Raw genomic sequence first — 23018 nt, 5'->3', positions numbered from 1 at the left:
TTAAATGAGTTAATAAATTTTTAAAATAGCTATTTTTTGCCTATTATTAATAACAAAAAGTTTCATTGCTTGAATTTAATAAGCCAATTATCTGATAATGTGATAAAGAAAAAACCTCAAATAAGTTACGTTAGAATAGCTCCAACACACGAAAGTTGTTAAAGATTGTTTAGTGTACTGATTAATTTATTCGTAGACCAAAAATTTTTATTTTTTGATCAAAGAATCGTTCGAATTCGAAAGCAACTTGTTAAAAGGAAAAATACTATAGATACATACATTTCTATTAAAAATCAAACTTATTTGTAAAAATTATTACTTGATATCAGTTTTTCCATTTTCATTTTTATCAAAAACTCGAAAAACTTCTATGATCTGCTTCTGTATGTTAATTTTATAGGGGCTTATACCTAATAAAAAAATATGATTAAATTGTAAATGAAAACTTTTGATTCATAAAAAGTCATTTTTATATGCTATCGAATATTTTATCAAAAATTAAACTTCCACGATTGATTTGTTAATATTACCGAACACTTCTGTTATTAAGATGAATGAGCGTTTTATAAAATGTTTGAGAATTTTTACTTTCACAATTTCAAAATTAAATCAAATGATTTGTAATGGTCATTTCAAAGGGTTAGAAATTTATGAATTGAAAATAACCAATTTGTTTATGTCCTAACCTGGCTGTCTACATGGATCCTGCCCATGATACAAAGAACCACGTTACAAATATTACTATAACCTATTTGGGTGATTAATTCATTATTTTGTGTAAAATGGGGGGGGGGTTCAACTTAGCACCAGCTAATTTCACAACCCGTTCAAAAGTGCTAATTGGATACATGCAAGCGACGTCATCGTAGATATCGGTCCTGAGTGGCTGTTGAAATGTGACATTTGTTTATGTTAGAAACTGTTCTTTCAAATTTGAAGATTATATGGGATCACGTCATCGATTATCGTATCGTGCAATAATCTCGTAACTAAAGAATTCTTGCAAATTAATGAAATATGTAATTAGTGTGTAACAAAACAAAAGTAATGAGCTGTAAATTTTCCTTTATTAACGAAAAAAAGCCGACAAAAACTAATCTAACAGCTGTTAACGCTAGCACGTTATCTTGTTTATAAAAGCCAGTTGACACTGAGGTTGTGGGTTAGGTGGTTGAGTATCATCGGTCTTTTTCTCGAGTTGAGAGTATCCTACTGGATGCCTGCAAGCGATATCATGCGTGAGTAAATCGTGGCATTTGTTTATGCTATGATTCAGCAGCCAATCATGTTTAATACACACGCGTGACGTCATTTGCAGGTATTCAATTAAATCGGATCCAAACTTTGATTCAGCATGATAATAAACCAGGCCTAATAACTGCAACGTTAACAGACCAAACGCAGCCAAGTAAATAGGTCAAACTATGGATTCTATTCAGTGGTATTCTTTTTCCCGTGTTGCAAGTACTGAATTGTTAGATGTTTTGTGTCAACTCCAGCTTGTATCATCATGACAGTTTTCCAGTTTCAAACACCTCATGTTGAATATTTGGTTGAATTTATCACTAATAACCAAGACGTTTCAAAATGCAGGGTAGGGGGTAGTCACGCATATTCGATTGGAAATTTTAAAGAAAAAGCTTAATAGTTCCCTTATTGTTGAAAACTTCAGAATCAACCAAAAAATAATAATAATTTTACGGTCGAAAAAACGCTACAAGTTCTACAGTTCCATTTATGATGTTAGGCGATTCAGCGGAGCAGGAAAAATCGGAAGTAATTTTGCATAGTGATAATTTCATAGATTTAAATTAAACTTTATGGTGCCTTTCGGTTAGCCGGGAACAATTCAACTGAATTTTTTTGCTAGTTTATTTATTTATTTTTTGCACAAAAAATAGAAATATAAAAATAAAGAAGATATTTTATGGAATATGTATATAAAATATAAAAACTGGATAAAAAATTGAAATTAAATGATTAAATGAAAGGAATAAATAAATGAAATTAATAAATAAAATAAAATAAAATAAATAAATGAAATAAATAAATTAAATAAACAAATAAATAAAATAAATAAATAAAATAAATAAATAAAAATAAATAAATAAGATTAAGAAGAGTTGATAAATACAATGTAAAGTAAAGCATAAATTATAATGTAAAGTAAAGAATAAAGTATAAAGTAAAAGTATAAAGTAAAGTAAAAATAAAGTAAAAGAAAAGAAAGCCCAACGTAAAAAAGTAAAGGAGAGGAAAGCGCAAAGTAAAAAAAGGAAGTAAAAATAAAGTAGCAGGTAAAGAAAAGGAACGCTCATAATAAAATAGTAAAGTAAACTGTAAAGTATGAAAAAGTAAACTGTAAAATTTCATTAAAAGTAAAAAGTAAAGTTAAGGATAAAATAAAGAGTAAAATATAAAGGGAAGTGCAAATTAAAATGCAAAGTAAAGTCAAACGTAAAGTATTAAGTAAAAGTAAAAATTGTGGTATAAAGTAAAGTATAGAGTATAAAATAAAGTAATGCACAAAATATAAAATAAAATGTAAATAAAAGTAAAGGGTAATGTAAAATGTGAAGTATAAACTGTAAAATATTATCCAAAATATAGTGTAAACAATAGAGTAAAGTATAAAGTAAAACATAACGTAAAGCACAATTTAAAGCAAATAGATAAATATTTGTTCAATCCAAAAAAGGGAAAGAAATATTTGTGCAATCCAAGTAGAGAAAAAAAAATATTTGTTCAATCCAAGGGGTTCAATTCGTTCAATACAATCCAAGAACTTAACTTTTTCACATCCCATCCCAATAGAGGAGGAAGTGCATGTCTCTTGTTCATCTCATGATTCTTGGCGAGGGCAAAAAAGGAAAGGTAGCCAAAATTTATTTCATATCATTAATAAAAATGAACCATAATTTCATATAACACTGTAATTATTCGGAAAATTCAAAAACTGAGTCACCGATAAACAGTTTGTTCAAACGTTTGAGTAATTTTAAAATAATTTTTCAAAAGTGCAATCATGCTCTTTGACATTAATGTATAATGTTATAAGTAAAAATTAATCCTGATTTTGAGATGAGATGGCGAATTTTGGGAGCTTCTTTCCTTTAGTTCAGGTTATCGTGTATCAACAATCTGGTATTGTGTCGATATCAGTAGTTATAATATATAGTAGAGATATATTTGTAATTATCAACCATGCAGTATTTACATAATAAAAGTTACTGTGAAATGCTATGCTTCTTATGTAAACTTCTATTTTTTTTTTAAACTTGATAGTCAGTAATTTGTAAAATTCGATAGCAGAAAGAAAATCTCGTGCCATTTCATCACGTGCAGAGTGACGTAATTTTCCCACAAGATCTACAGAGTGACGTAATTTTCCTCACTTTCACTGGCAATAGTAATCTTTAGATTTAAGTGAATACTTGCTAATTTCATGCATCTGTAAGAACTAGTTATTTGGACTTTGTACTATCAATATCGTTTAAGTACTCGAAAACTGATATTATGGCATTTGTAAAAAGCAACTTGTTATTATCAAAATACAAGCAAATGTATTCATATTTCATTTCTGGCATTAAATTCGTAAGAGAAGAGTCCACAGTATCTTCAATCATAAAAACTTTTTCAATTTATCGTTTTGATCCGGAATCTTCAAAGAAAAAGCCACGTATGCAAAAATACCAAATAGATACAAATAATTGCGAATCAACAGTTTTGGACGTTCTGTTCAAAATAAAGAATGAAATAGATCCTTCTTTGACGTTCCGTTGATCGTGCAGAGAAGGTATTTGTGGTTCTTGTGCCATGAATATAGATGGATTAAATACTCTGGCTTGCTTACATAAGTTCGACCCTAACGACAAAAATGTTGTCAAAATATATCCACTTCCACATATGTACGTTATCAAAGATTTGGTGGTGGACATGGATCAGTTCTTTGAACAGTACAAATCCATTCAACCTTGGTTGCAAAGAAAAATCGAAAAGTCAACTGATCGAAAGCAAATCCTGCAAAGCATTGAAGATAGAAAAAAATTAGATGGTTTATATGAATGCATTTTGTGTGCATGTTGTACAACTTCATGCCCAGAGTACTGGTGGAATGGTGAAAGAGGATTTCTTGGTGCGTCAGTTATTTTAAATGCCTATCGCTGGATTATTGACTCTCGAGATGAAGCTACAGAGAAAAGATTGGATATGATGAAAAGCGAAGTTTCAATATACAAATGCAAAACTATCATGAACTGTACATTGGCATGCCCGAAACAATTAAACCCAGGAAAAGCTATAGCTGAAGTCAAAAAATTGGCGAGTGGATTAGTTAAAATCAAGCCACCAAAATCACCCCATTAACTAAATTATTATGGCTTACGAATTGTAAAGCTAAAGTATTAAAAAAATAGAATGCTTCATGTACAAGTTTGCCTTTACTTCTTATGTTAGACATGAAGTCAAAAAGAAATGAAGTCAAATAATTGTTCACACCGTAAAGAAGAAAATAATTAATTTTCATAACTATTTGCAAATTAAATCATTTGAATTCAGAAAAAAAAATTAAATAATATTTCTTCAATGTATTTTTCTGTGCTTATAGTTTCACATAATTTTAATGTTAAAAGTTGTTGTTTTTAATTTTGTGTTAGTTCCAACTTTTTTTTGCAAACTTTTCAACTTTTTCAAATGAAACAAAGATAGTTTCTCCTAAAATCTTATATGGTACGAGTTTTGGAACGATTGTGAATACTGCCGCCAACACCAAAATGACACGTAATAATTTTAGAAAAACTCTTAATTAAAGTTTTTTCGTTTCTTCGCATTACAGAGAAAATTAAATTTACTATAAAAATTTTAATTTACTAATCACACAGTAAAAAAATAATAGTTTATATGATCCCGTGTATTTCACTGAATTCCAGTTACATCGTATACTAGGATTGTACAGTCTAAAGCTCTAGATACGTATAATCCAGAACATTACAGACCTTTTTGCAATATATAACCCAATTGATGACAATTTATTAAATATTAATTCAAAAAATATTTTTGAAAAACCTGACTTTACCATTAATAGTAAATTACAAGATTTACTTACATTTTAATGTAAGCTTGGCGATAGGTTTTGATTCTGTCAAAAAAATTTAATACTTATCAGTTTTAAATTTAGGTCTCTAGCTTAAAAAATAAAAAAAGATCGTTTCAAAAGCCTAATTTTCCTTTAAGTGTTACATTTATAGACAATGTTTGCTTCGATCATAAAAAGACCAACTATCACAATGCATATACACTATTATTATTCCTTGTATTGTACTCGAAATTGAGTAGGACCTTGTAGTGCTGTACATAAGTACTGTGTAGTGCTGTAATGCAATCATTCCTGTCACATTTTGATTATGGCTAGTATTTTGATCATTGTTGTTGTTTCTTATGACACTTAGACAAGCCAAACACGCTAGCCAATAGCCTTTACGAATTAAGTAAAGAAGGTGCACCTTTCGTTTGACAAGAGAGCACCGCATGGGTGAAAGTACGTCTCAGTGGAGCAGAATTCAGAAGAAGGCACTGCCTCACTCTGGACTGTCAAGCTAAACATGATGATGACTAAAATTTAATAATTCTTTCACAAAAAGTTATAACCCTTGACCTAAAGACACGTATGTAATAGAATGAGGAATTTAGCTGAATTATGTAGTTTTTAATAATTAATTAATTAATTATGAAAAAATTAATTGTAAGGTATAAAAAATTTTATGTATTAAAAATTGTCAGATTTTTTAAAGCTAAATTTAAATTTTCACGTCATTCGATTAATAAAAACTTGTTACCACCTTTTATTTATTTCATTAATCTGGTATCAAATTTGCTTCACCGAGTAGGCTTTACTTAAGGAATGCCTATGAAAATCTTTCTACCACTTTTTATTTATTTTTAAATTTAGGGTCACGTTTAATTCACAGTACGGAAGTTTACGCAGGAATTACTTAAAGGCATAACGATTCCAGAGTCATGCTTTACCTAAATCTGTTTTGACCAAAACGAAAAACTGTCAACATTCCATATTTTATGCCAAATGTTCACTTGTCTTTGTAGACCTCCTAATTTTCAGAATTTTATGAAATTTATTGTCCGGAGTTATATTTAGACACTAAATTAAATGTAATCAAAAAATTTTATGTTTCTTCGGAAAAAAGAAAAGTCAATATAATATTCTACCACATATACATAATATTCTACCACATATACACTATAATATTCTAGCATATTCTGCCACAATTACAATTAGATATAATTTAAAAGATTTCTTTGAGATATTGCCATAACATTTTAGAGTATGAAGATACAAACAACCATTCAAAAGTTATTAGGGTGGTGATTCGTTTTGATTATTTTTATTATTTCCTGAATGTAAAATGATCATTAACATCTCAGGAATTAATAACGCTAAATCGGAATATTAAATTTAGAAATATAGCCGTTAGTATCGATCACATACAATCAGTATGCAGGTACTAACATCACGTACATTATAGACTTAGTTGCATACGTTAGAAATATTTCCGGAAAATGTCACCAAAGGTTATAAATCAGAAAAAGGTACTTAACTATATTGGAAATTTTTAAAGAAAAAATGCAATAATAAAAGTTGGATAGCTTATCGTGATAGCCAGGAATTTTCGAGGAAACTTTTAAATACATCAGAAACTAATTTTAAAGCTATTTTAATTTACAATTTTCTCACCTTTAAGCATAGTGACTTGCGTGTGATTAAAATTGGACTTATATTTACAAGTCACGAGAAAAATGCAAAAATGGGTTATTAAATCTTTATTAACAGTTAAATTCTTACAAAAGCGAATATTTTTATAATTTTAACCATTTTCATAAAACTGCAAGCATTTTTTTTTTACTATGGTTTGTTTTTTATTTAAAAAAAAGGAAAGTTTAAAAATTTACAATTAAACAAAAAAAGGACAAAGTATTATTTTTAAATTTAACCAAGAAAGTGAAGGTCATCAAAATGTTTCCTGGTTATCAGGCTTGTAACCAAAGGTGAGAAACCTCATCAAACACCTGTAAGCTACATGCTAATGCCTGTTTCAGATTTAGAATTCTAAAAACAATATCATTCGCCATTAAACATTCTATGATTTTCAGTAGACAATGATTATATGAGCTTGTTAGAATTGCGAAAGTTTTAAATTTTAAGTATACCAAACTTGCTTCTAAATGAATGTTTCAAGTGATTCTGAGTTAACATTGGAGCTTTCTGACTCCTACAAAACATCAAAGGTGAAAGACTATGTCTCGCAATTTATCCTTTCTGACGAAACTATGGTGGATGCTAAACAGTTACTTGAACACGAAATGAATTATGGCTTGAAAGATCCAAATTCCGATATGCAAGGAACTTCAATGGAAATGAGAGTTACCTTTTTCACGGAACTTTTTAATGGATTTGAAAAGGGCGATTATGTAATTATATTTTTAGATAAAAGATATCTAGTTTTGGCTCTAGTTAAAATAAGTCCTGGTTTTTCCCCCGAAACAAAAACACAAGTTTACCCTTTAAGTGAGAATGTCAAAAAAACTCCTTACATTAAAATATTTGAATACATCAGCGATTGTTTGCTGGAGTTTTTTACCGAATTCAATTTATTGGAAGAAACTCAAGTTGTGGGGTTTTGCTGCAACTTACCAGTCGTACAATTAGGTATTGATGACTGCACGATATGTTATTTTACTCCTGAAGCATCTAATTTTCCTCTGAATTGTTACGACATTCATCGATGTTTCAATATCGTTCTTCGCAAACCGAAATACAAGAACTTAAAGTTCGATCTCGCAGCCATTTTGAGCAATAACACTAGCTCGTTTATTTCCACTGCGTACATCCATGGAAATATAGATATGTTGGTTAATTTTGAAGATGATTGCAATATTCTGTATTGGGAAGATCGAAAGTTAGTTGAAAAATGGCGAAAATCTGAGTCAAATGAAGGAAAAGTGCTTATTGATTGCGATCTTAAGAATTTTGGGAAGTTAGGGACCATAGACTTTATTTCAACAAACCATGATTGGGACATAATACCAGAACACCTAAATGACAATTATGAAAAACACTGTTCTATGGGTCAGTTATTACTTCCGAACTCAGTTCTTGAATTGATTAAACGAATATTACTTTCATTGCACCACGATTTACTCTACTGTAGAACTGCAAACATAGAGTCATTACAAAGTAAAGGTGTGTCTTTAACAGATGTTATAAATCTTGTGAACAATAAAAATGCCGATCAAGCGCTCGTACTTTTACCTGGAGGAACTGTCTGTGGCACAGTAGATGATGCTAAAATCGCATGTTATGTTATCGATATAATTCTAAAGCGAACTGCACAGCTAAAGTCAATCTGCCTCGCAGCATTCATGTCGAAACTTGCATCGAACGACTTAGTTGTAATTATAAAATCATCATTGTTTTGGCAATATTTAGAATATGAAGCTGATATCAGAAACATAATTCAAAAACTACTACCCAAAAAAAAGTTCCAATTTTTTCGTCCAAGCAATTTTGCTAACTATGAAGGTGCCGCATTAGCGACTTCGATAGCTGTAAGAATGGACAAAAAAGAACTTCATTTTTAAGTTTCTAGTTGAGCATTTGGACATTCTGTACGACACATTTGAACATTTTTTTTATTTTTTTATTATTTTTTTAGTTAAAAATCTGTAGTATGGAAAGGGAAATATGTTATTTGAGTGAAAGTATGTTAAATGTATGTTCTCTATATAAATGGAAAGTAAACGCATGAGGCGATTTATAAAACTATAATTCCATAATTTGTGATTTAAAATTTGCTTTGAACTTACCGATACAGGAATTCTAACATAGCCTTTATATCTAATGATACTAACTAATTTGAATTTTCTAATTTTCCATACACGAAAATTTTCTCCATGCATTCTTCATTTAAAATATGATTATTGATTCATCGGTTCAGCTCAAACTGGTATAATTATAGATTTAAGATTGAATTAAATTGTGAAAGCTTAATGACACAAGAGCTGGATTCAACTTTACTGTGTCAAACATGAAAAAAAAACTATAAAGAATTTAAGGAATAGCTACAATACGGTGTCTTAGATAAATGAGTTGTAAATTTTTTTCTGCTAATATGCCAAAAATTAAAAGTTTTCATTGTGTGCAGTCAGTAAATAGTGAGACAGCTCCTATTTTACTTTAATTAAGAAACCTCAAAACAAATGTTCCCAAAATATTCTGCTGTTACACTAGTCGTAGTCACAAAAAAAAATCTTGTGCTATTTCTGTTGCTTAAATCAATAACACAAGCACTCCTTTGCTTTATCATCCCCATAAAAAAAATGAGCACAGCTTTTATATTATTGTTATTATAAGTAGTAGTAATAGTATTTAAATTATCTGAGATGTGAAAATTACTGGGGGGGGGACAGATCTATACTAGATGGTTCATTGTTTAGGACTTCTTTCTGAAATTCTTGTTCCCTCTGGCTGAGTTCACTGTGAGAGAGTCAACATTAGCGTCTCAGCTTGCTGCGTCCTCTGTAAGTAGACAGCAGAAGCAAATTTTGGAAAATCAAAATCCATACACTTGAGCAGAAAACGCGACTCACTGAGACGGTGATATCAGCTTAGACTGCGAACCAAACCGTGGTTGCGTTTGTTTCTATTTACAAATTTCAATCATCTTACAAGCTTATGCAATAAATACTATTACTATCTAGAAAGAAGAATAGTATTGCATCAACTTGAGAAGATTATTGAATCTCAAACCCCGTACCATGAAAGAGGTTGATTCGAGGAAGTTCACAGGAGCATTTCAATTTAATGTCTTCCCTAGCTTTATTAACATTTCCAAATACTATGGTCACTAGTATTATTCGAGATAAGCTTTAGGTTCCAAATAAGAGTTCGATAAGGAGGGACCTTTTGCAATCGGCCTATCCGTTACGCACAACATTCAGAAAAGGAATAAATCGGACGATAAAAGATATAGATACTTGATTTTCATTCTTTTATCATCAATCTCTTGATAGTTACTGCCACATAGCAAATGAAAAGTGAGCGAAACCTTCACTACATATCAGTCTACATACACATCAGCAACTCCAATATAAACCCGTTTCTGGATACCATAGTTTTCGTCTAATAATTTTTGACAGGTCATTTATCGACATACAGTACCTATTCAATTAATCAATGTACTACAGTGCCAAATAATTTTTTTATAGTAAGTGACAAATTTCAATGTATAGTTAAATCAACAACAAAAATTACTCAGGTGGGAAAACAGTTAATGTAATTGTTGCGGGAACTTAATATAAGTTATAAAATCATAAACAAAAGCACGCTTTCTCTAACTAAACATACGTCTTTTTTCTACGAATTCGGTTTTCTTACCTAGATTGAACTGCTACCTGGAAATATGGTCCCAGTAGTTTAGTCGAGAAAGCGAACAAAAGTTTCGGCACCTTAATTTTCTTTTCCTTTTTTACATTTTTGATTATATCTGTGACCGGGTCCCTTTTCTTTATCCATGCTATATGTAATTTGGCACTTCCCAATCTGCATAGTAATCTGTGAGGTAAAAGAATAAGTGGATCCGTCCTATTCCTTACACTGATTATTACGCTCTTATACCAATACTTTTAAGAACTATGTGTTTTGAATTCATTTTATTTAATTTCCAATAGTTTAAATCACTTACATGACTCACAAGAAATTCAAATTTTTCATTTATATTTATATTATATTTGATATTTTTATTTATATTTATATTATATTTGATATTTTTATTTATATTTATATTATTTTTCTATATACTTTTTTTTATTTTTTACTAGCTGTACCCTGCGTGCGTTGCAACGCTTTCAGTTTGAATTTAAATTTTGTATTTAAGTGTGTAAATGAGATTTGTGATTATGATTTGAAATGAGAATTTTATTTAATGGTGAAAAAACCAGTGATAGTCTCAACAATTAATTCTCTATGATATCGTTAGTGCATTCTCAAACAGACATGTATGGTGATGCACACCGACCATGAAACATATTTTGGATGATGATCTGAAAAAAGTCTGGATCAATGGCGACATGAATATTTCTGCTGATATGAGCTGACCAATTTGTCATGGTGTGATTTTTTCAATAAGCCAAATCATGTGGCAATTCTCTTTTTCCGCCATTCAATAGAATACATCAAACACCGTGTCTCTCCAAAAACATGATTTTTCGCAATAAAACCAAGTATAGAGCTTAATATTTGTTTTAACTCACGTGCGGTAATGCACCATGAAGATCCGATGATGTTTGCTCAAGTTACTAAAGCTCTTTAATTTTAGCTCAAGCAGGATTGCATGGGAATGTAATAAATAACTCTGGCTGCCCATATGCCCACTGATCATATATGGCAACGTTACTTTTAAAAAGTAACGAGTAAAAGTACAAGTATTTTTAAAAAAAGTAACGAGTAAAAAGTAAAAAGTTCTTATTTTAAAAAGTAACGAGTAAAAAGTACAAGTAAAAGTACAAGTACTAAACACAAAAAGTAACGATTTAAGAGTACATTTCTAGGAAATCGAAAATTCAAAGTTACCTGAAATTTCATTGAATAATATTCTTATGTTCTTTAATGTTTTTGCAAAATTGTTGTTATTTATTTAATTATTTTTAATTTTGAAAGTTATGGATATTAATTTATTTTTAAATTCGCAAGAATATTATAATATAATTTTATAATGTCATCGTATAATATAATTTTAAAATCAAATATAATTTTAATATCAAACTTTTTATGGATTTGCACGAAAAAGAAATTTTATCTATTGACTTTAATTTTTAATTTATTATTTATATTTAATTAAATTACCATTGATTTAAAATTGTTTTACTCTTTAGAAACGCGTTTTAAAAACACAAACATAAACAAAGCAAACAGATAGCTTTGTGATCTTTGAGCTAGTAAAAAAAAATTGAATGTGTAGTATAAGTTGAAACAGAAGGTATTTAAACACGAAGTTAGCTGTGAATGCATATATATTGCATTCACAGCTTTTTTTTTTTTTTTTTTTTTTTTTTTTTAAGAAAGCTTACCGAGTTTTAGAAAAAAGTAACGATTTCATTCGATATTTCCGTTACAAATACTTTTACTTTTTCCCTAAAAAAGTAACGAAAGTACAAGTAAAAGTACTAAATTTAAAAAGTAACGAAGTACAAGTAAAAGTACGTACTTTTTACTTGTACCGGCGGTACAAGTAACGAAAGTAAAAGTACTGCCATGTATGCCACTGATACTTGTAGCACCGAATGAAGTCATTTGGAAACACGAGTGTACTGATATATATTCCCCAAGAAAAGTTTCTATTGATTTGTTTGACCCGATAACAACGTTGATAATGGCTTGGCCGGCGACGTTAAATCTGGTAGCTACACTTTGCCTCCAGAACAGCAAATTCCAGCTGTTTCATTCTTAAATTTGAGAGCACTACAAAACATACATAATTGATCCATTTTTCCAATGATGACGCTTGGGTGTAATCTATAGTTGGTTGTCGGATCGTAGTGAAATGCACTGAGATTCAAATCAGAGTATTGGCAGCATCTGAGTAGCGAAGTGCGTTCTTGATTGGTTTTCATTCTTGCATCCCGTTGCTCTGATGTTTCCGACGAACGGGCTTGAGTAGTGCGTTATCGATCAGATTTCATTCTTGCTTCCCGTTGCTCTGATGTTTCCGACGAACGGGCTTGAGTAGTGCGTAGTTGATTTGTTAACAGTCTTCTTTCCCGTTACTCTGATGTTTCCAACGAACGGGCTTGAGTAGCGCGTAGTTGATTCGTTAACAGTGTTCTTTCTCGTTGCTCTGATGTTTCCAACGAACGGGTTTGAGTAGTACGTAGTTGATTCGTTAACAGTCTTCTTTCCCGTTGCTCTGATGTCTCCAACGAACGGGCTTGAGTAGTGCGTAGTTTATTTGTTAACAGTCTTCTTTCCTGTTGCTCAGACGTTTCTAAGGAGCCGGCTAGGGCATTGTGTTCTCGATTAGTTTCAAGTTTTTTTCCCGTTGCTCCGATGTTTCTGAAATACGGGCAGTTCTTTTTTTGCATTCTTGAGATGTTGATCGACTAAGAACGATTCGTTTAGGCAGCATATTTTTGCAAGTATTCTCTTTCAAACAAAAAGAAATGTAAAAGTTCACAGTGGTCGCAAATTTGCTAAATCGAAAATTCGCATATTTATTTTAAATAATAAAAAAAGCAATAAAAATAAAATAAAATAAATAAGAAATATAATAATGATAAAATTTAAAACAGAAATCTATTTTTAAAATGAAGGAAATAAAATGAATGTGAATTCGCAAACTTTGTAATAATAAACAATCTAATAGTTTTCAAATGACAACTGTCAGCAATAAAACCTTCAAAAACCATATTTAATTGAGCTAACCTAAAATTGCATACTAAATATAAATAATTATTAAAAGCGTGCAATTTGAATAAAATTTGCTTTTGCCTTTATTTTTGTTAAACAGTTATCACAATACTAAATCCGTGATACGACCAATAATTACGAAAGATATTCTCGTTGATAGTACTCCAAAAATAACAAACAGCGATATTTTATACAAATATAGTTGAAAAAGCGATAACATTAAAAGCATGGCAAACGGCACGCTTTATTTATGCTATGACATAAATTTTCTGAAATTTATTTAAACCTCACAACTTTTTAAAATATATTAACTACAGGAAACTCTTATGATTGGTAAAATTACGCTTAAATTTAAACACAAATCACAATAATAAAACTTTATAGAATATTAAGTCGACTCATATATCTCTTTTTAAGCGTAACATAGCGGAGCTATACAAGAAGTCTTCTATCTTTCTTCTGGTTTCAAACAGCTTTTTATTGTTTACATTCAATCACACATTCATAAAGAAAATCTAATTTGTAACAAAGTAATATAAAAATATATCGCAACTCACTTGGTGGTTTTAACTTTAAATGCCAATTAATTTTATAAAGAATTATAAACCGTTGTAATCCTGTATCATTTGCAAACACGATTAGCTATAAAATACTAATCGATAATTAAATAAATGACATTATATTAACTTTTATTGAAATAAAAACCTTGTATATTTAAATCAGCATGAATAAATAAAATTAATATTTAAATAATAATACTATAAATATAATAAAATAATAATACTATAAATATAATAAAATAATAATACTATAAATATATTAAAATAATAATACTCTAAATATAATAAAATAATAATACTATAAATATAATAAAATAATAATAATAATAACTTACGAAAATACTGTTAAGCAATAAATAAAAATTACTTTGCGTAGAAAAAAAAAACTTTTTTTTTTCCAATTCATTAAATATTTATTTTGATTGATGATCTAGCCTTACACTGACTTGTTTATTCATTCTACTAAAGCTAAACAAACTAAAAGAATGTGAGCTATCAATCTTCAATCTTTAACAATTATTAAAAAAATTATGCAATTTCAAAACTATATATTATTACTGTGTGTTATTATTATACAAATTGCAATAAGGATAATCAATTTTATTGTGTCTTTAATTTTATTATTTTTTAATTGAAATAGTTGGTAATATAAACAATACAAAGAAAAAAGATATAAGATAGAGAAGAGTTATAGAAGATACATTATTGTAAGAAAAAGAAAAAATAAAGACAAATCAAAATTAGCGTCATAAGCGCTTTGAGAACAATTTTTTTTTACACCACGTGATTTTACTTTGAAATAAAGTTGAAGTTAGTTTTATTTCATACTTCTTGTTAGGCCTATTAAAATTGTGAAAGCTGCAAGCAAATAATTCTTTTAGGAGATACACTTGTCGCTTTAATCATTTATCAATCAATCAATTATTGTAAACAATAAATTCATTTTTTTGTTCTTCCCTTTTTATCTCGATTAATATGTATATTTTCTTATATTTTAAGCATTGACAGCTATAAACATTTGTAATTGAGAGTAAAATTTGTATTCTTCAGAATGAATTCAGTTTTCCATTTACATAATACCTCTAGAATTGGGTTTTCCAAAACATTTCAATTCGTCCGAAATTTTACTGTAAGCTCAGCTTTATATGGCAAAAGAAATTTCAGAAAATTCACTTATCCCAATCGGGGAACACCTTTAGATAAGAAATATTTTAGAGAGCATCCCGAACTGGTTGATCGTAAGCACTTTACTAATATATTTACCTATTCATCGTAACAATTTTTTTTTCAACTGCAACTTTTAACAATAAATTAAAAATTATAAAAGTAAAAAAAAGGAAACATAAGTTTTCTCTTTTTGTACAGTTTTTAAACTTGTTTTTGTTTAAATAAACATTGCTATATATTTCCCCCTAAGAAATTGTAGCTAACAATTTGAAAGCCTGAATTCTGTGATAAAAATATCAATATAACTAAATGTTGAGGTTAATTGTATTTTTTCTAGTTTTGCTTTTAGAACTAATCTTTACATTGTATTATGATTTTACATTGTGAGACATAAGCTTCAAAGAATTTTGCTTCAAGCATTTCGCTTCATTTTGTTTTACTGAATGTTAATTTTAAATAAAATCTATTGCATCCATTAGTTCAATCAATGGTAGATGCAAAATATTAAATATAGGGATCTATCATCTAAAGATCTCCAAACAAATTAGAGCTTTCCACAAGTCTGAAAATAATTTTGAATTATTTCTAATTGGAAATTTGTCATGGTGAGCTCTTTCTTGTTCGATTTAAACACTATAACATGCTAAAATCTAGAAGATTTCCATACCTGAACTATGATAATAGTCAAGTTATCCTTACCTCCTTGTTACGACCTTCAAAAAAGTTAAAGCATTACAGAAAATGATCATCTTGAAGAGTATATATCATAGCCAACTCCAAACTCCGCCATGCAATTGAAAATCAACGTAAACGACAAAAAATTCAAATTCATGATTTTCATATATTTGGCATCTATGTGTGATAAGCTACATATTGCAAAAAATGTTTTTCAAAGAATAAATTTTGTTCTATCAGTTTTTTGAAATTTTATTTTAGGTTCATAGCATTGGCAATAGAAGAAAACAGTTGTCAAGCCACTTTTCTCGAAATCTATCTGGAAGCATTTACATTGTTTTCTCAATTGTAAAGCAGAGCTAACCTCTACAAAGTTTTTAAACAATTTTTGCATGTTTGGCACAAACATGTAAGAATATGAAAATTTCTCTCTAAAAGCTTTTACTAGAAAGAAAGAGTGCATATCAAAATTATTACTCTGTTCTATACTTTAAAAATATTACTGTGTTGATAAACTAACCTAAATAATTACTAACTTCACTTTCAAATTACTTATACTACTTAATTTTTGTAGCATTAAAATTGCAATTTAAGTGCAACAAGTTTTTTGGAAAATAAATCATTGATTGGTTTTTAAAATATTATTTGCATGAAGACTGACATTCAAACTTTTTCTATATAAATTATTTCTCTCTGCAAACTTTTCCAGGTTTTCTTTTTTAATTGATAATAATAAAATCATTTTGTTTAGTTATATATGCCTTAACCAGCTAAAAAAAATTTATGTTTTAGGAAATAAGAATAGTTTTTATGAGTTTTTTTAGAAAACAAGAAATGTTAAACTTCTGAAAGCTTAGAAAATTAATGGGGTAACATGTGCTGTCAGGGCATGAAAGATTATATTGTGATAGATTTCCTTTTTTTTTAAATAATTTGCAAGAAAGTCAATGAGATGGAACAGGTTAAAAATTGAGAATTGCTAATGATAATTAAGTCTATAACTTGAGCTTTGATCGCATTATTTATTTATTTGTTTATTTTATCTTTTATGATATTGAAATATTAAGTTTCAAGTTAAAAAATTAAGTTAAAATTTATTCAAAAAATTAAATAAGTAAAAAATATATTCAAAAAACACTTAAATATAGAAGAAAATCAGATAAATTAAGTTTATTTCTGTTCAATTTAATTTGTATTTCATATTTATTAAGAGCAAACTAATGATACTATAAGTTATCAATATATTTTCTATTTCTGATATGATTATGTAGACCACATTTTGTGGAAAATTGGATATTATAATTATAGTATAAATATCTGCATTTATTCATCATTAATATCATTATAAATATCTGCATAATTTTTTCATTTACTTAACTTAGAACATGTCCCATTTTAACGATAAGATTTTTAATTATGAGTATTTTTGTAAATATTACTCATTATACTCTCCGATCACTACCCATATGATTATTATTAGCTTCATTTTTACTTTGATTTAAATCAACTATTTTTGTTTTTAAAAACTTTTTAATCTCTTGATTTTTTTTAAAAAAATTCCAAGTGATTAAAACTATAATTTAATACCATATATTCCTTTCAGAAAATTAAATACATGAAAATAATCTGTGTATATTATTTTTAACTCAGTTATTACAACTCATGTAAAACTCAATTATTTTTAGAACAAAACTTTATTTTATAGAAAGAAAAAAGGATAGCATATTATATTAAAAGCATTTTTATTATCAAGTAACAATTTTTCAACAGATCTAAAATATTTCAGTTTTCAAACAATTATTTTTTACATCTATTTATTTTTGGCTGAGTAATTTATTTTTTATTTATTTACATTTATTTTCATTAGATAATAACTGTGTCCTGAATTTACTATGACATTTTATTTTGTTAAAACATTTTTAGTTACAGATAGTCTTGTAAAGTTTTCCACATTTTATATTTATTATTACAAAAGTAGTTCTAATAATACAGTGCAATAAAACTCCAATGTATAGTTTTGTATAGTATTTCATTTCAAGTCATGTAAAATTGACAATTTATATAACATATTGCAACAAGCATATCGTTTTTATAGTCATTAAATTAATATATTTTAAGAAAATCTTATATTTGACTTTTTTCAACCATTTGCTTTTCATTTATTTTGTAAGTTATCTGCATAAACCAGGACAAGTCCAAACTAATTAGAATTTTACATTTGATTTAAAATTGTAATATGGGCAAAATCACAGTAACTGGTCCCAATACGCTTCAAAAAAACATTTCCTGAAGCAAATAAAACTATCTATTTTTAAAAACTACATGTTTTGAAATTTCAGAAAAATGTTAATTTAAATAACTGTTTAATTTTTTTTTACAAGTTATTTGGAGGTTATATTAGGTACATTTCAGTGGAAAATGTGTTGCAGATCAATCCTGAATTCTTACAGCCTGAATAATGTTTTTAAGCTTTGAATTAATAATAATAACTGATTTAAGGCATTTAGGAAATTTCCATTGTCCCCTTCAAAATGTTTTTAGATGAAATTTTAAATTTCTCATCTTGTGAATAAAGTGTAAGAATGATTTGAATTTAAATATATCAAATATTATTCTAAAGTAATTATTAAATATCAAAATTAAACTAAATTCTATAACATGTAAGTAAATATAAGATGAAGAAAATTGTTTAGGAGGGGACATTTTTGTTGCCGAGGTAATATCAGATGCAGTAATATCAGATGATATACAACATGATAAAGGCTTTATCATGGGTGCAAGTTGGAAAAAAGGCCAAGACTGAAAATTGTTTGACTGAAATACCTAACATACACAATACCCCCTCGACATATGCAAACTATCTAAGAAAGCTTTACCATAATACATCAAGTTTAAATACTGTACAAAAAATATTTATTCATCTGTCTTTTGATAAAATAACGACCGGACATAAGAAAGTAGGCCAATAAAGTAGACCTAAAAAATATTTTTAAGGACAGGAAAAAAAATCCGATTTCCGTCTTCGAGTCAGTCTTGTTTCCGTCTTACTTCCGTCCGCGGACATTTTCGAAAGACAGAAATCCATCCTGGGGATGGAAGACTTGCACCCATAGGCTTTATTTTCAATGCAAATAAAGTAATATTCAAGAAAACTTCATTTTTATATAAATAATGCTCACTACTGGAGTGACAGTGCAAGAATCCATTTTAAAAATAGATACAATTTAGGGAATTTAGTTTACCATAAAGATGACTTTGGGTTTGAAGCTGATTGGTCATTTCACAAAACAGCATGTGGTGAAGTAGCAGTTGATGGCATTGGAGCATCAGTTAAATGTGGAGCATGGATAAAAGTGTTAGAAAACAAGGCTATTATTAACACTGCAAAGGAATTTTTTGATCTCTCAAAAAGTTTCAGTGATAAGATAACTACCTTGTATATTTCTTTAGAAAATATTGAAAAAACAAGAAAAAGTCGCAAGGAGAAAATAATAAAATCAATTATAGGAACACAAAAGTTACATTATATTAAACCACATTTACTATTTCAACTAAAAACTGCTCAAAATTCCCAATTAATTGTTGACGTAAACAAAACCAAAAAAAAACTATAAATATGTAAATTGGTAATATTTAATGTTATAATTTTTTGTATAGATTAATTATATAATTTATGTTACAGAGAGAGGAATGAGGCTAACAGGATATTGGACAGGTGAAGGTGTAAAAAAGAAATTTGTTGAAGTACCTGAAATGATACCTGAACTTGTGGTTCCTGATTTAACTAACTTTAATGTAAGAAATTATTTTCCACCCATGTTTGTATGACTTTGTCTATATTATTATGTATATATTATTTGCATAAATTTTATGCACATATTATGATGTATTCTTATATAACTTTAAATTAATGTTTAGCTTTGTCTGGGCACTAGGGCATGCTACGAATTATTGTGTTGCTTAATACTTTTTAAGAGTCTATGAATTAACATCCAGGATACTCGTCTTCACCCTTACAAGGAGGCTATATCACGAGAGAAATTTTTTCACCACACGCTCTGTTTCACCTTTATTGATAATTTAAAATTTCAGAATATGCCATGAAGTTACAAATGCTGAAAATATTTTTTCAAAATATTAAAATGCAAACAAATTATGACAGGATTACTTCCCAGATATTTAAAACTGCCATAATTTGTTTGCAATTTGATAGTATGAAAAATAAATTTTCAGCACTTGAGAGTTCAAAGTTTACTCTTAATTTCCTGAACTCCCTTTTTTTTTATACTTTAAGTTACTAATGTAAGTGAAACTGAATTTGTAGTGAAGCGTTCCTCCCACGGTATAGCTTCCTGGTAGAAGTCAATTGAATTTAAATTATAGGACATGCCACAAAATAGAAAGTCTATATCAAATTAATTTATTATAAATATATACAGATATTATAAGTTGCTTGCTTTATAGAATGAAATTCATCGAAATAATTATTTAGATTTTATATATATATTTTTAAATGTATTAAAAAATTTTATTTAAAACTTTGTCTGGACGATTAATGTTGAAATTGATATTTTATAATTCTGAATTTGACAAAACCATTGAAATTCCAATTTATCAATCTGAAATGCAGAACTCTTTTCAGAAAGACATTACTATTTTCTTGCTGTATTAATGTTATTATGTCTAACTGGAATTTAAATTTCTCTCAAGACATTGGAAAAAACTGGAGAAAAAAAACTGAAAATTAACTGTTTAAAAAAGTATTATAAGAATATAGAAATGTGAAGCAAAACTATTTTATGAAAATAATCTAGAACACTCCTTTTCCTTAGAAATAAAAAAAAACACACAAATTATATTAATCTATGAAATGTGGGTAGTTATTTCTTTTTTTCCTTGCACCAAACCGAAATCATTTAATATTTATAAATAAAAAAATGTATTCTTTATTTTACAAAAAAAAAAAAAAAAAAATTGGAAAGGAAATTTACATTTTGTTATAAAAAACTAATAAAATTCTTTTCAAACATAGTTGTAAATTAAAAATCATCTTCATGCTTTGATAGCTATACAATTTTCAAAAAATGTTTCTTTTTCGTTTAAATTATCGTCTAGCTGTTTTATTTTATTACAAAAGTCTTCAATGAATTTTATAGATAATATTTAAACAATGTAATCAACTAAATTAATTGTTTATATTTACAATTATTCTTGATTTCAGTTTATACAAAAAGGGAGAAAAATTTATTAAAAATTATCAATTCAAACTCATTACTATCAAAAACACTTTTATTTTAAATTTTTTTTGCTGAAGCTCAAAAGCATTCCCCATTTAACCAATTCAGAATTAAATAATATTTATGTCGATTCAAGTCTCTAACTTATAAATAGTTTTTATTGGTGTCAATTATCGTTTAATTAATAAATTGAAGTAACATAACCATCAGTATTACTGTTGAACACTGCATTAGCTAATTTTGATCCACCTGGCTCTGTTAAGATTTAAAAATTTTAACTTTTTTTAAAACATAGTACAATTATATTAAGGATGTATTATACAATAAATAATTAATAAAAAATCTTGCTTTTGAAATTTTTACCTCTTCTATTTCTTTCAAATCCTGTCCTTCTTTTCTTGCTTCCCTTTTTCTTACTCTTTCACAAACACTCGTTTAGAAATCAAATTTGAAAAAATAACAAATGTGTTAAAAATGTATGCAATATCATTTTTGTACAGTTGAAAAAGAAGCCTCCAATTAATAAAGACTGTACTTACAACAAATACATAAAGATGATTATTATGAATATTAATTTAATCTATGAAATTATTATAATTCCCAGTTTTAAGCTTAAAACTTTTATTTATGTTGTTCACAAGATTGTTAGTTCTATTATTTCTTTTCAGTTCTTTCTAGAATTTTATCTTTTTAATCTAACTTATCCATGAAAATACTCATCTGAATTCAAATATTATTAAAATAACTTTAACAAACAAAAATTATCTGAAAATTAAGTTACAAATTCAAGTTGTTGTTTTTTTTATTATTATTATTTTTTTAAAAATACAGTGTAAATAATTAGACACCCAACTTGGAAAGATGTTTTTAAATATCTGTTAAAATGCATTTCCTTACAGTCAATTATTAAGAACAACTTAAGTTGAAAATGTTTGCTCCTAATTTTTACAAGTAGGATAAAGTTTAAATAAAAATATTTTTCAGAAATGTATGATTTTTCCCCAAAAATTCTTAGTTTTGTTCTTGGTTACACCTTTAAAACAACTACAATTTTATTTATTCATTTGAAACTTCTATTTTACATCTTAAAAGTAGAGTTAATGTAAGTGTATTCTCTACCAAAAAAAATTATAGCATTAATAAATATAAAGGCTTGCAGTGTATCACCGAAATTACCTATTTTTAGAAAGTTACTTCTTGAGTGGGCAATTCTTTTCAAATTTACCACTAGACGGTTTAGAACTGTTCGTCGTGAACTTGGCTCTAACCAGCCAAAGGTAATGCAAAGGTTGTTTTCTTTTTTTTTCAGCTTTTGTTGAACAGAGTATATTATAAAATTAAACAATATTTTTTTAAATGGTGCAGAACAATACAGTAAGTAAGTTTTCAATATTATTTAACTTTTTTTAAAATGACATAAATTTAATATTATTCATAAGAGACAAAAAATTTGCAAACAGAAATGTCTTTAAAGTTTATAACATATAATCAAAACTCGTACCGCAAAGAATTTACATTACATTACATTAGAAATTATTTTATTTTGTATTGAAATAAATATCTGTGTCATTTGTTTTGCTATTATTAAGTATATTTTTTTCTTTCTTACATAGTTGAAGCCATATGTGTCGTATCGAACAGCTGACATTGTTCAAGAAAAATTTACTCCAGAACATTTATTCTATGCTGTTTATTCCAAAAAAATTAAAAAAGATCTTGAAGAAGGTAAACTTGATGAGCATGGAAATCCTCTAGAACCATCAAAAGAAGAAAGCATGGGTCCTGAAGAAGCCTGGACAAAAGCTCGTTTAACTGGAAGTGATCTTTTTGGCTAATCTCTGTAAAGTGTTTAATAAATGTAGATTTTATGAAAAAATAAAAGTTTAATATTAGGAGGCTCCACTC

The 23018-nt window shown here is 27.9% G+C and overlaps 3 protein-coding genes and 1 pseudogene across 4 annotated transcripts in view; 3 read left to right on the top strand and 1 right to left on the bottom strand.

Annotated features, from left to right (window-relative positions):
• Window positions 1–864, bottom strand: part of LOC139426325 (dynein regulatory complex protein 8) — a 14576-nt gene extending 13712 nt beyond the window's left edge. Inside the window, exons 1-2 of the mRNA XM_087152757.1 lie at window positions 849–864; window positions 320–410 (exon numbers count right to left, since the gene is read on the bottom strand). Of these exons, the coding sequence (XP_087008883.1) occupies window positions 320–410; window positions 849–864 (107 nt within the window). The remainder of the gene's footprint in view (window positions 1–319; window positions 411–848) is intronic.
• A 2523-nt stretch (window positions 865–3387) lies between these two features.
• LOC122271268 (succinate dehydrogenase [ubiquinone] iron-sulfur subunit, mitochondrial pseudogene) lies at window positions 3388–4518 on the top strand (annotated as a pseudogene). The gene has a single exon (XR_015429681.1). The product of XR_015429681.1 is annotated as a succinate dehydrogenase [ubiquinone] iron-sulfur subunit, mitochondrial pseudogene (transcript).
• A 2718-nt stretch (window positions 4519–7236) lies between these two features.
• Window positions 7237–8652, top strand: LOC107436868 (hexokinase HKDC1-like). Its single transcript, XM_016048689.4, has one exon. The coding sequence runs from the start codon at window positions 7237–7239 to the stop codon at window positions 8650–8652; it is 1416 nt and encodes a 471-aa protein (XP_015904175.2).
• A 6287-nt stretch (window positions 8653–14939) lies between these two features.
• Window positions 14940–23005, top strand: mRpL41 (mitochondrial ribosomal protein L41). The gene is made up of 3 exons (XM_016048692.5): window positions 14940–15272; window positions 19559–19671; window positions 22727–23005. The coding sequence occupies exons 1-3, from the start codon at window positions 15086–15088 to the stop codon at window positions 22946–22948; spliced, it is 522 nt and encodes a 173-aa protein (XP_015904178.3). The 5' UTR covers window positions 14940–15085; the 3' UTR covers window positions 22949–23005.
• Window positions 23006–23018: the final 13 nt, after the last annotated feature.

Source organism: Parasteatoda tepidariorum, chromosome 10 (assembly GCF_982258835.1).
Source record: "Parasteatoda tepidariorum strain Cologne lab strain chromosome 10, Ptep-v5.0, whole genome shotgun sequence".
In the NCBI taxonomy this organism is placed as follows: Eukaryota; Metazoa; Arthropoda; class Arachnida; order Araneae; family Theridiidae; genus Parasteatoda; species Parasteatoda tepidariorum.
This window is presented reverse-complemented; position numbering and strand designations above follow the sequence as displayed.